At 34.8% G+C, this 14,660-nt stretch overlaps 1 protein-coding gene across 1 annotated transcript; it reads right to left on the bottom strand.

The window, feature by feature from the left end:
- Positions 1-3,331: 3,331 nt before the first annotated feature.
- LOC129299063 (alpha-N-acetylglucosaminidase-like) lies at positions 3,332-13,145 on the bottom strand. The gene is given in 17 exon segments (XM_054937503.1): positions 3,332-3,396; positions 3,399-3,552; positions 3,976-4,086; positions 4,543-4,641; positions 4,942-5,044; positions 5,168-5,277; positions 6,063-6,113; positions 7,088-7,205; positions 7,452-7,482; positions 7,642-7,748; positions 7,915-7,996; positions 8,665-8,759; positions 9,417-9,502; positions 10,200-10,321; positions 11,177-11,388; positions 12,216-12,289; positions 12,855-13,145. Coding segments are annotated over 17 exon segments (1,872 nt in total). The 5' UTR covers positions 13,107-13,145.
- Positions 13,146-14,660: the final 1,515 nt, after the last annotated feature.

The following is a 14,660-nucleotide window of genomic DNA, read 5'->3' as shown; positions in this document are numbered from 1 at the left end:
ACAATGATGCCTTTTTTTTCCCCCCTTGGGCTTTCTCTGTTCGGTAGTAGTTATGTGTTCCTGGTCTCATTTGAGTCGGCAATTGACTTGGCTTTTGTACAATGGCAGTGATTATGTTAGAGCAGCCTAAAATTTTTCTAGCATTGGTTTCACATCAATAGCACCATTCCCAGTATCGGCACTTCGAATTTCCCTTTTCCCTATATGTTTCTTATGGCTCTGCTTTTCATCTAAAGATCAGAATATATTTCTCGAGTGTTTGTTTGACTATTTCATCGCATTTAAGTTGCAAAATGAAAACCTGCTTAGTGTTTTCATCTCAGAAATCACAGAAACTTACCTTTTGGGTTTACTTGTCTATTAACATGGTTCAGGCACCAGTAGATCGCAAATACTTTCTGGAGACCACACGTGAAAAATTTAATGGTTATGTACATGGTGCATTACCTCGCAGGTCTTATATTTTCATTGTTTTTTTTTTAATTTTTAATTTCAAGTTTTGCGTAATAATTACACCATCTGACTTGGAGGATGTATTGTAACTGGAACAGGTATTGACACCAGTGACGCATTACTAGGAAGATATGGAAGGAAATTGTGGAAAGAAAAAGTGAGAGCCAAACTCTATTTATAGAACCCTTTCTAGCATGTACAGAGAAACTAACTAATTTATCACAGCCGGACCGGTTTCTAGTCCCCACAAATGCGATATTCCTACTCAAAAATATCTTTGTGGCAAGGTTGGGTTCCCAGAGGCCATATTATGATCATGGACCTGTATAACATGTCTGATAATGATGACATTGATCAACTAAGCATGAAATCATCATGGCCTGGAGATGGAGAGCCTTGGACGAAACATGATGACTAAGGCGATTCATTATTGCATGGTAGGTCCGGATCAAAAGGAAATTCAGAAGTTTAACTTTGATTTAGAAAAAAGATAGATGAATTAAGTCGAATAGGAATAGGATATTGAATACGTCTACGGCAACTCCCATTAAAGGAAAAAGAATAGTTTCTGATTTTTGTTTTCGCCAGAAAACGATTGTCTGGTTTGATTACATTTTTATTATAGTTGTCTTAATTTGATTTATCTTTAGTCCACGCAACAATTTTTCCAATTTGAAACAAAGATGAAGAAATAAATAATATGATAATTGAGAGCAAGTCATTGGTAATGCAGGCAGCAGGCTTACTTACAGATTATAATTTTTCTTAGGCAAATTTACGGTATAACAGTAAAATATTTTTTTTTTCCTACTCTCTCTGAGGCGTGTTTTATAGGGGAATTGAACTTTCCAAATTTGACACAAATATATTTTGGAAAAGGAACAAAAGATTAAAGTCAACAACTAGCAATAAACTTAATAACACCTACTGTGACATAGTTATGACTTGTGAGTGAGTGTGAGCACAATTTTGTAAGTTGATTTGTTTTATAATTAATTAAGATAACTATATATTACAAATTTTATAACATAAGAAGAAAATATATGACACATGAAATTGAGAAGAGTATTTTCCAAAATTTATATGTAATTCTAATAAATCATATTAATCATGAGTAATTAATAGTACAGGTCGTTTCTCAAGCACAGGATTCCGCTAGTTAAATTAAAGTTAAATAGGTTCACACGGAATACATGTCATATTTGCATTAATACAAAGATTATCGTTGAAGATGCTATAACTTCATCCAATAAACATAGACAAAATAATTACATAAATCACAGAAACACAAAAAACAGAGTCCGAAAATGTACAGGCTTTGGCATTATTTTTTGAGTATGAACAACAATCTGGGAGCGCAAATGGTACCTCGCATTGATAAAATGTAATTCTGTGATTCAGCTTTTAACTTATTGCCCAAGATATTTTTCATACAAAGCCTTTGAGATGGCAAGAGCATCGCCTTTGGCCTTTACAGGGTAAAGCTCATTACCTTCTTGCCACGTGTTTGACTGTAAAATCCATTCTTTTCGCCATTCTCGTAACTTAAACTTCTCATTCTGCCTCAAGCTTCTTGACAGATGACTGAAATAGGTTGAAGCCCGAGGGAGATAATAGCCTTCTAGAAGTCCACTCCAAAACTTGTTGGCTAAAAATGGAACAATACGAAAACATAAAATCAGCCAATCTAAAGAATGAGGCAGGTATTAATATTATACGGCATTTTCATGCATTTTACCATAGTCATGAAGCTTGCTCTGAGTTGTTTGATTGCTGTCAAACCACATCGTCACTTGCGTCCTAGCATTCCATTCATACTGGAGGAGAAAAGAAAATAAGATCAAAACTTGATTGGTGCTAATCACCGAATAAGATGAGTCTAATAATTGACTGATGCTCAACTAAGGCCAAATTACAAAAGCAGTAGAAAAAACACAAAAAACTGCATGCAAGAAACCGAAGGCATGTAGAAATCAGTCATGCTATAAAGTATAAACTAATGGTCAATGAAAAAGGGGGCAAGAGTTATTAGTCACCTGTTTCATCTCACTTGGATTCACTGCCAGTCTTTTGGCACTCTCAAGCCAAGTGCCAAGCAGGAAGTTATCATCAGAGGCGAGCAGCAAATCAATATCCTTTATCAAATCAAGGAACTTATTGCCATAGTAGGCCAAAGCATTGATATCCTTTTTTCTGAAAAGATGTCACTGCCTTGATGTATACTTGGTTCGCCAATTTTGATAATACTTGCCGTGTTAAGTCGACCAAGTCATACCTGTCAAGAGGGAACGAATAATTTCAATACAAAACTTCAAGATATTTTTCTTATTTCAGACATCCACCAATCTTGCATTCATCATCTCACATGTTCATATGATATGCTTGTTTCTTTCAAGGAACGTGTGATTCTTTTAACTTTCCTTGCACACTAAAAACAAAATATCATTTTCTATGATACTATCCACCCAGAGAGATTAACTTGTTTAAACTATTCGAATTGTTATGTTGGAATAAATCACTTGAGAGTGTGTATTTAATTCCTTATCGATATCCATTTAACTTAGTTGTGTGCCTCTCAGTAATCTAGACAAGAGAGCATTTGGTGGTCTATTGAAAGTCACTATCGAGAAACTTCCAATAATAATGGTAGTGTAGCATTTTCCAATCCTCTTATCCCCAGATCAGGGCCACAACTCATCATCTATGATATGATTTAAAAGCGCAAAGCCCGACGGGAAAGTGGAAAAAGAAAGGGGGAGTTTATATGGAAACCAAGAATAAATTTATTTCCATTTTTGGAATTACAATCTTTAAAGGAGAACATGCGTCATGAGATTTAAAGAGTAATTAACTCATGAAAATTTTGCATATGCTAAGTTTACCTGTATGTGAGGCTTCCAGCATAATCCGTCCCTGCACCGAGGAATAGTTTCAAAGCTTGGTTACCTCTTCAGTAGGATACCACAAATGAGCCTGCGGCATATCAGACTTTGTTTCCTGGGACAAGAATCTTCTATTTCCAAGGGGTAAGAAATCAATCTTCCGGAGATTTGAAGGGTCCCAGTCAGGAAGCATTACAATAAAATCATGGTTATGGTCCTGTGACAAATTAAAGAGCAGTGTGAAGTGATAGTCATGTCCTGAACTCCTGATGATACAAGTCTCAACTAAAGAAAATGCAAATTGTGTTCATGCAACTTAGATGTGTGGTTGTATGTTTGTGGTTATAAATATTGGCAAAATACTTATTCCAACTTACAAGTTATGCAATGTCCAAGACTAATTTCAAACATCCACAATTCATTTCTTTAAGAAAAAGAACCCAGCATCTCTGCCTAGAACCCTACCCTCTACTTGAACTTGTTTCGTAGAAGTTTTGGGTTTGTTTCTTTAAATCCCAGAAAAAAATGAAGAATGTGTCAAGTGAAGTATGATAGATAAGACTCTAAAGGGCAGAAAAGCAAATTTATCAACTAGCATGATAGACGAAGCATTTTAAGGGGAGCAATATAGAAGACATACAGCAATTCCATCAGTACAATTGTAAACTGTACGATAAAGAATCTCCCAAGCTGCGTCAATTTGATTATTTGCTTTACCATATCTTCTCTGGGAATAGCTCTTGAGCCAATCCTGTAAATGCATTAGGGTTCAACAACCCCATCCATAAACATTTCAGTGAAAGCAAATAAACACATGGTCCTCTCGAGCATGTTTGCACGTAGACAAGGTAAAACACACTTTTTTATTTAGTATTCTTGTAATTTGTGGGATTAAAAATATTCTTCTAACCTATCTTGAAGATAAATCAAATCATGCAAGTGAGTGTATTCCTTTTGCCATTCCAAACTACCTAAACCGAGTTATTACTGAGCTTCAAAGAGTCACCAAGAGCATTTATTTAATTTTTCCTGGAGCTAGTTTCTACGCTCGCACCAATTTGTCATTTTCCTCTCTCTCTCTCTCTATATATATGTGTGTGTGTTGCAAAATCTATTTCACATAACAATTAGAAGAACATCAAACAACAGGTAAATACAAATCTCATTGCATGAAGTTCAAGTGAAGAGAGCTTAAGAATAACATTACCAGAATTTGAACTTTATCATCACGAAATGCCATCTCTGACATCAGCTCATAGACAACAGGGTTCTGCTCTATTCCTTCCATGCACATACCAACTCCTACCTACACAAACATTACTATCGAAGGTAAAGCTAATAAGAATGTACAAGACATTATAAAGATAATAACCCAATATTTTTCAACTCTAGATCTGAATATCTTAATAGTTAAATGAAATATCATAGAATATAGGCTACAAGATATGTCTATGAAACAACATTAAATATAGAATTCTACATTGTTTCTTATTTATTTTAAGCTTCAAACAAAAAAAAAAAAGGAAAGAAAAGGGGGAAAAAACTCAACCCGTTGCTGAAACCAAAATCAATATGTCCACATAAATACTAAGAATCCTAGCTTTACCATGGTTGAATTGTCACTGACACGAGCATCAACAGGTCCCGAAGATATTGAATCCAAAATGCCATACATTTCAATATTACCACCAAAATTATGTAACAAACACCTGAAACGGTTATTAAGGAAGCATACTTGTCATTCTTACTGAACCGCATAAAGCTTGAAAAAAAAGTCTAAAAAATCTTGCTCGATAGAAAATAGCAAAATTAGCTACTAGAGACTTAATTACCAGATATAAGGAGTACCGTAAAACTGAAATGAAGATTTCCATATTGGTTTGACATCAGCAAATAGATCAAGAACAATCATCTTCCCAAATGGAACGGAATGTAAAAGTGCCTGCAAATATCATACAGCTAGTCAACAAAAGAACTAATAAAATGAAGAAACATTAGCAAGTAGATTGTGAGACGATAAAACAGAAGATGTGAAACAAGAATTCATAGTGCACAAACAGTTTATCAATTTGGGACCTTAAGCCCAAAAGCACATATCTTGAAACTAGAAAGCTAAATCATCACAGAACATGTTGCAGAACTGCTTTAGTAAACAAGGAGTCTTAGAAGATCTCTATAGGGCCTTAATTAGTTATTCCACTCAGAATTGTTTTGTACCAGGTACCTCTTGGCTATTTGAACATGCCTATCAGCAAGAAAATGGGTTTAACAAGTGCATATAGCGAAAGGCTATGACAGAGTTCTCTAATTTGCATGTGTACAAAGCATTGACAAATAATACAGGGAGAAACAAGAAGGACAACACAGAAACAGACACCTTTTCAGAATTAAGAACCTGGGGTAAGAACAGACTTCTATTTACATGGAACCAAAGCACAACAAAAGGGAATCATTAAACTAACACGTTGAGTACTTTCATTATTGAAGCATCAGTCCACTATAAAAATAATATCAACCAACTGTTTCTGATCCATTGGAAGCTGCCTAATGGGATATCCTATAATTACCATATTTATTTAGCAAGGTTTGAACCTGGTGAATTGACATCAGTTATCATATTCATGTACTAGGATATAAAAGGATCAGATCTCGATTTGGTGCTACAAATCTAATTTTTGGCAGAAAACTCATAAGTACTCAAGAAATAGTAGCCCATGAATCCCATACTTTCATTTGAGGAGGCTTCCAGAAGGCTGAATCAGAGTAGAAAAGCCAGCCCTGCAAATTTAATGGAACTTCTTAGCCACAAATTACTATGTATATTACAAATGGCACCTAAATTTTAATTAAAAAAATAATGATCCCATGTCATAGTTAATCTATAATAAGAACTTTGACAAAGAAAACTTCGTTCTTCTTAGTTGCAGGTTGCATTTGATAAAATTGAAATTGCTACCTAAAAACATCAGTGATGGAAACATCAAGCGCTGATTTTTATTTATGAGAACAATCATCGTTAATCAGGCATTGAAGGAATGTACGAAAAGAAACTATTTTCACAATATAAAAAATTTAAAGTAAGAGGAGTTGCTTCTGATACCATTCAGTAAGTGGTGAATGCTTTCAGAAATTTTTGTTTTCTTTTCATTATAGGCATTATTCCAACATCATTAAATCATTTTTTGTCCTTTTCTTCCAAAGAAGAAGAAAAGCACAGAATTGAGCTTTCAAACTAGCCTTGCGATGAAGACAGTGATAGCAAATTAGCAATGCAACGATGGATGAAAATAAAAACATTCAGTACAAACAACGAAGAAAGTAAATTACCTGACTAGTGGCTAGAAACATATATATCTACATTGAGAGGTCAAAAAAAAAAAAAAAAAATCAACGGTTGACTCCACAGTTCAAAAGTTTCTTGGCTAGAAGACACAAAGCATGAATTTTCTGGTTCTTGACATCATATTCTATATGAACTCCTGTATTATTTTCCATTATTTCTTCAATAATAAATGGAATTGGAATGTAAAATATCAATCAAGAACTGCAATAAATGTATTTAGTATATAACCTGTCAAGCAAAATTTACTAACGACTGTGAAGCAGGATTTGTCATAGGCAATCAAAACATCTGGTTTTCCTAACTTCAGAAATTAAGAATCTTATTATGAGAGGAAATAATTTTAGGTAATATACTGTGGTAGATGGGAGAATAGAGGAAAAGGTGAGGTCCTGAGTTATTTGATGCATACTTGCATTAACCATATAGCATCCTTATCAGCTTTGGACATTGCTTCATATACAGCAGCTCCAAGATCTGAGATATATTCTGGATTACTGGTTGGTGGAGAGTTCTCATTAAACGTATCACTGCAGCCAATGATGGAATATTTATGTCAGCAATCCTCTGGAAGAAAGCATGGATTCTCAATTTTAACAAATGTCTACATGAACTATAAGTGGATATGCTAATTTATGACTTTTGCTTCGTCTAAAAAAAGCTCTAATAACAAAACAAAAGGATTTTTAGATTAACAGTTGATGGATTGCCACGTTGAAATGAAATTATCTAAGGAAAAAAAGAAAGAATACAATCTTTAGATAAAGAGAATCTACCAGTTGTAGATGTCTGTTACATCTCCATATTCTGTAGAAAGTACCATAAAAAGGAAATGTAAAACTGACAGATAACAGAGAGAGAAAAAATAACATTTCAGTTCGGGACTAAATAAGTGCCCATAGTGTAACATTTTTAATTATCAAGACATGCATCAAATAAAGAAAGGAACTAGGAGATTGGACAAACCTTTGATTTGTTGCCTGATAAAAGCTTCACCAATTTTAACAAATAGAGGATCAGAGGGATCAAGAAGGTAAGTACAACACCAGCGAGGGTCACCATCCACAGTGTTCCTTAAGATATAAGAAAAGAAAAACTTGTAAACTTCAGATGATAAATTCATATATATTTGACATAATCTACATATCTGGAACTCTTTATCTAATTCAAACAAAGTAATATAATGCATACTGAATAACAGAAGCACCAATATATGACATTCAAACTAATAAGCATTACCAGTCACCAAGTCTTGTTATTTTTGCTGAGGGATATATCTTCGTCAAAGCTGCTGGAACATTACCAGAGAATGATGGCAACACTGGAAAAGATGAGCTCAATATTATTACTCAATCATTGAATTTAGAAAATGTGGTAGTCTGGTAGAGAAAATTGAGATTGTAAATCTTAATCCCCTGTTTAACTCTAGATCCGCCAAAAAACCATACAAAAGTATATAGGAACATAGAAGAAGATTGTCTAAAGTGCATGGTGAAATTTAGACAGAAAGTAAAAGTGAAATCTTAAACCCCAGGCATGAAAGTTTGAAAATAAATTTCCCCAATTTTCCATAATTAGTTACAAATTGAGACTAAGGTAGCATGAGATGCCTAGTCTCACATTGAGTAGTATGAGCTACAGTATAAAATGTTTAAATGGGTTGGTTTTCTCACCTCAACAGCTAGTTTTTTGAGGAATGGTTACCCATCCGACTTGGGTATCTAATCAATTATGCATTTGCATTTTACTCACTGAGATGAGCCAAATCTTAGGTACATGTATTAGGTTACTGCATGGGGTCAACTTACATGGGTTAATTCTTCCATTTCAATAGCTAGCTTTTGAGTAAGGATTCTCCATCCTACTACAATACCCATCAACCATCAATTGCTTTTTACTCAATGCAATGTGGAGTCGTCCTATTCTAGATATATGTATTGCTCAAACAACATATAATGAAAACAAATTTTCCCTTAAATGCAAGTATACCTGGAGTCATGCCCAAATCTAGCATTCGAGAGACTATCTTTTTTTGTAAGGTCAACTGTTGATCTAGCCAATTTTGTGATAAAGGCCCACCCCACCTATAATAAGATAGCAGCATTGAAAACCAAAAACACATGTTTAGGATAACAATTATGATTTATTCTATATGCTCACAGAAATTATTGGATGGCATCCAGGATATAGCCTATAATATGGATAGAGGAAGAAAGGCATTACAACCACTATAATGTCAATCAGAATGGATAGAAGAGAGAACTATATTTCCACATAATTGATAGCATTTCCTAACGGAAGAATACTGTGCCATGGACAGGGTGATAGTTGCAATTGCAAGTTCTCCTGATCTCTATACTAAAAATCATGAAGAAATTGGGGAAAAAAATCATCAGTAATACACTTCAGAAAAGAAGTTACAAGGAAATAATTGCTAATCCGGATTGATCCAGCATATACTGTTTCTAGCTATTAATATTGGAATGGGACTGTAACTAAAGAACAATGGAGCAATTGTAGTAACTTTAGATTGCAGCAACTCTCTAGCCATTTCCTTTTTTCCAGTGAACATTATAATTTTTTGAATAATGTATGCCATTATATTATATGTCATACATGAAAGTTCCACTTTTATGTAATGAGCAAGATATGTTTGATTACTCAATTCACTAGACCTTGCTCTGGACTGTATATACAAATTCAAGAAAGGTAGACAAAATTTTCATATCACCTTCACCTACCCATGCATATTGCCCATGCGAGCCCAAGCAAGGAAAGCAGGTCCACCAAAAAAGTTATTTAAATCTTCGGAACTAATATTAAAACCCTACAGTTAGAAAATTCCAATCAAATTGCAGCCGGCAGAGAAAACATACACCTGCATTTATGTAATTTATGGGAATAAATGACATCAACTACAAGAATATCTCAGGAGAGTTAGAACAGAGGATGAACCTGCAGTAATCATTTTAAAAAGGGATTTATTGGAAACTAGATCAATTAATCCGCTTGTGACAGGGTTAGCCATACTAGTGGTTAACTTGTCTCTTCTATAAAATGTGAAAGGAAGAACAGGTTAACCCATCTAATTCTCTCAAATATGCTTACCTATATTGGTGCTACAAGGACTATGGATAAAGACCGTCATATTCATTACTATCATATGCACGTGTATCATTTCAGACACATGCTTACCTATAATGGCGCTACAAGGACTATGGGTCTTTCAGATGGTCAAAGACGTAACAGAAAGCAATACTTTTTAAAATCATGAAAGCAGAGCAGACACACGCCCTTACTTAAAGCATTCACTGTACATAGCATAATATGGCAATAAGAACTTGACTTTTTAATTTGGCAACAAAATTATGTAATAAACCTGGATGTTGAGATGGCTATCTGCAATTTAGTATCTTTGGTTTATTTGAACCAACTTGAACAAAGTTGATATCCTAAACTAAAAATTCCTTTCTCTAACAATAAATTCTATTCATATATGCATAAACATGTAGATAGCATTTCACCTTAAAAGTTTTTTGCCAGATTGCTTCCTGCCCAGTAAATGCTAAGGGTAGGTTTACTCCCTGAAGTGCCATCCAGTCTATCTCTTTCTCCCACCTCTCCCAGTCCCACCAAACATAGGAATCTGTAAAGAACTAAAAGGTGCGATATTACATTACCATACATGAATAAAGAATAGGTTGTATGCCAAATATGTAAGCTGACCAAAATTAAACAAATGAGTTTTAAATCCAATTCCTTGTATATTTTTGCCAATAGAAAAGCATATCATGTGGTCAGTCAATACTGAGAATGCAGTATTTCTTCAAGACCAGAATGGAGTTGATATTACATTCCCGTACTGGATTCTTGTATTACAACATGTCAACATCAGAATTATAACTTTACCCTTCAAATCAAACCAAGTAACTGCTTTAATTCATATTCCCCCTAGAGATGTTAAAAATTCAAATCTCCAAATAATTGCTGCCAAAATACGTTGATTAAAATTGCTAACATTTGTTGCAAGTTAGAAACATGTGATCGTGTTCACTTGTGAAAGCATGTAGATAATACAAAGTTTCAGTGATTGAAGGTACTGACAATTTAACAATAATAACCTATAGCTATTGCATTGTCTTCATCTGCCCTATGAGTGAGAAGGATATCAACTTTTTCTTAACAAAGAAAAAAAATTGTCAAGAGAAATAAAGAATTCAAAGATTATGCATGTGAAATCCTCTTAAAACCATCATACAATAAAATAAAGTAGGGGGATAAAACAAAGTTTCAAGGAGCTTCCTAGTTTTCCATGAAACCAGTCTATTTTATTTATTGATGCAGCAATCCCTGAAATTTAACTTCTTATGAAGAATAGTTCTATTTTTTTTTTCTCTTTATATTTTTATAAGTAAAAGGTTATTGGTAATAGCCAAAAGATTAGAACAAGGAAAAGGGAAAAAAAATTTCATGAAAAGGAAAAATAAGATTTAGGACTCACAGCTAGATGTCACAACATTCTGGTAATAATTCCATGGAACTGGGCGTTTAATCATCAGACCCTCATCTTTCAGAGGGGGTAGTGACCCAGGCTTAGGGATTGAAGCTATCTGAATGCCACCAGTCTTGTCCCATGAAACATGAGCACCACACCAATATTTTAGATACCAATGAAGGCCAGATGCAATTTCAACTGCAGTGGTTCCTTTAATCCTAGAAATTGCGAAGTGAACATACAAATGTCAGAGAGGCATTAAAGTGGAAAGAATTTCCATTTTCTTTATGGCATGTCAAAAATATTTTTTATTCCAGCTTTGGTTTATCTAACACAATACAAGAAAAACTTATCAAAGTGGCAACATGGCATATTTTCATTAAGCTGCTATCTTGGTTTATTTCAAAATCATATGCCTTCAGGAAGATGGGGCATTCAGTAGTGTGTTTTGTTTTAATTCTCTCAGCGACTAGGGTGATCATGTAAGACTTCCACAAGAAGTAATGGAATTACACCACAATTATCACAAGAAATGGAAAGACAGCTGAGCATACATGGGACTACTGCACCTGACAAGGAGAATCAAAGAAATGATAATAAAATTCAACTTAAATGTAAATCTCACTGATGTAGTAGTTAGCTAAATCCATATCAGAAATCCAATTAAAGAAGCCATGTCTCAGTGATGGAGAATATGCTTGATCAATTTTCCTTTGATTATTTCTCGTTTACTAGAGTTAAGGTTTAAACTCAGCATCAACCATCTCTATCACGTATTGCTTTTCTTGGTGCCAATTAATTGAGAATATTGATCATGCACAAGAAGATAACAATGATAGTGAAACATGGTACAGAACGTCAATGATTTGCATTGATACAAAGTTTTGAAAAATAATATCCAGCTGTACTGCTGATCCTTAGTGGAGTCCACCAACTTAGGATGTCCCATGGACATTGTGAAGAATCAAGCCTAAATACGTGAACAGAAAGAAAAAGAACAAGAAATATTAACCCTAGTCTTGAGTTAGAATTAGATTTAACATACGTGATCCCAGGCCCAGTCTGGATAGACTGGTCGTGATTGTTGATCCGAAAGCAACTCTCCCCCCCACAAGCATCCTGAAAATTTGAGAGAGCATGTTTTATGTTCCGTCAAGAAAATGCAACATGCAAAGTATAGTTTGGTAATACACGATAAGATGAATCAGTATTTACAGGAAAAAGTCAACGCTCCTTCCAATAAATTCAGCAAGTTCAATGACTATGACAGAATACCCACACTGATCATTGCATTAGACTATGCAACTTAGTGTACTACAAATCATATAAAATATCTGCCAAAGTAAAAGAGAGAGGGGGGAGGGGAGTTCATGTGGAGAAACAGCCGATCTGAGCTTCCAATGAGAGCATAATGAAAAGCATCATTAAGAAGACAGTCAGGAACTTTAAACTAAATGCGACAAAGATTGAGGTCACAAATTAACACTAAAATGGAAAAAAAAAAAGGAAAAAGGAAAAGGAAAATTAGTTCTGGTTCCTGCTTTTTTCCAGCTTTATCAGTGACCGAAACAAAGCACAATTGCGAACCAAAACAGATTGGCACAAGGACACTAATGATTAACCAGCACGTAAAGTCTCAAATAAAACTAATAAGATTCACCGAGTTAAAAAGAAAAGCAAACACCTTAGAGATTATTTTGAACTCAAAACTGGATAAATGGGAAGGAAGCAGTCTTCTCAGAAGATCTCTAGCTGCAGCTTCTTGCACTGAAGCTGGGACCCGTTTGGAGTCCAAGCGCTGGAGCAAAGCTTCTATAGCTTCATGCTTGGAGAAAGCCACGGATAGTAGCGTCGGGATCAAAATCAAAAACAGAAACTCGAACTTGAACATATTTCTACAGTGGATCGAATTTTGCATTATCGAACACAGGAACATGAATGATCATCTGTCCTGTCCTTCTTGTCTGAGGTTCACCTGTTCCATCTCATCCTTTGGAATTTTATTACTAATTAATAATTAATTACTTAAAATTAATAAATTTGATTAATTAATTTTTTTCCTAACGGATAAAACTATAATATAACAGTATTGCTCCCAGCACTGCTTTGGTCGTTTCGCCGCCGAATACTTATCACGACAGCTAAAACGACTCGCTGATTTTACAGGCCTTCAAAATACGGCAGATTAAAATCCTGAAAATTGCCGTTGGGCTTGGGCCTTCATCATAACTTTGGGACCTATTGGTTTTCCCCAGAAAAGAAATGAAATATAAAACCCATAATTACGTTAAAATACGAAAAAACGAGGGATCAGTTACGATCAAGGTACGTAAAACCGGACCGGTCATTAAATCGATCATGGCACTGGATCACGGGTTAGTGGTTCAATCGGGGTTGAACCGGGGCTTGAACCGGTGGCAAACCGGTCATGATTAAAATAATACAATTTAAATAAAAAGACATTAATTATAAAAATATTCAATCAAATCCAACCACTCAAAAGTCTAATAATAATAAAATACTATATTTTTGAACTTAGCATGCTCTATTTCTAATTTTCATTTTTTGACTTCAATTTCACTTTTTTTTTGTTATTTTTTTTCTAAACTCAGAGCTCTGAAAAATTAAAAATGAAAAAAAAATCAAAAACGATGTCATTTTGAGGTAAAAGTCTGAAAAAATATTAACCCGGTTAACCCAGTCAACCCACTGGGTTATCCGGGTTATACTGGGTTGAACCCGGGTTGACCGGGTTACACCGGTTTACTTCCTCATCGGGTTAAGAGCCAACCCAGACCAGACAGGGGACTGGTTCACCGGTTTCCGGGTTGACCCGGCCGGTCCGGTCTGGTTTTCAATATCATGGTTATGATGAAGTTTGCTTGGTGCATTGAAATGGCATTTTTAAAATAACTCATAAATATTTCATTAAAATTTGTAAGGGAAAAAAGTTTCATATTAAGTAACACGAGGTTTATAAATAGAAATCGAGGAAGCATAAAAATAGAAATCGAGGAACTTGCTTGAAAACACCTTCAAAAAGCACCAAATAGTAGTTTTCATGAAGTGTAATGTTTTCTCAAACATGCTCTAAGCATCTTAGACTCTTTTTAGGCATCTTCATTGCCAATGTGTAAAATAAACGTGTCTAAGATGTCTTCGTTGATTACAGCCAAACCAGCGTAAAAATCAGCATAATCAGAATACATCACAAGCTCAAACAAGACCAGTCATGACATGACATAAAATAAAAGGCAAATTCTCTGTTGAATCATGAATGTTGAACTCTAGCCAAATCATATTGCAATGATTTCTGACAGTACGATTGATCATGGGATAGCAAAATCAGCCAGCAACTGTGGGAGTTTTTTTTTTTTTTTTTTGCATTCGTTATTTCTCTGATTGATGGCCTCGTTTCGACATTATTCTCTTTCTCCGATGGTGCCATCTGTCCCTCCTTGATGCCACCCTCTTGATTGGTAAGTCCTAG

This window comes from Prosopis cineraria, unplaced genomic scaffold (genome assembly GCF_029017545.1).
Source record: "Prosopis cineraria cultivar Desert tree isolate PC_DT_omini unplaced genomic scaffold, ASM2901754v1 PC1021, whole genome shotgun sequence".
NCBI classification, from domain to species: domain Eukaryota; kingdom Viridiplantae; phylum Streptophyta; class Magnoliopsida; order Fabales; family Fabaceae; genus Prosopis; species Prosopis cineraria.
The sequence above is the reverse complement of the archived record's forward strand: the minus strand, read 5'-3'. Positions and strand labels throughout refer to the sequence as shown.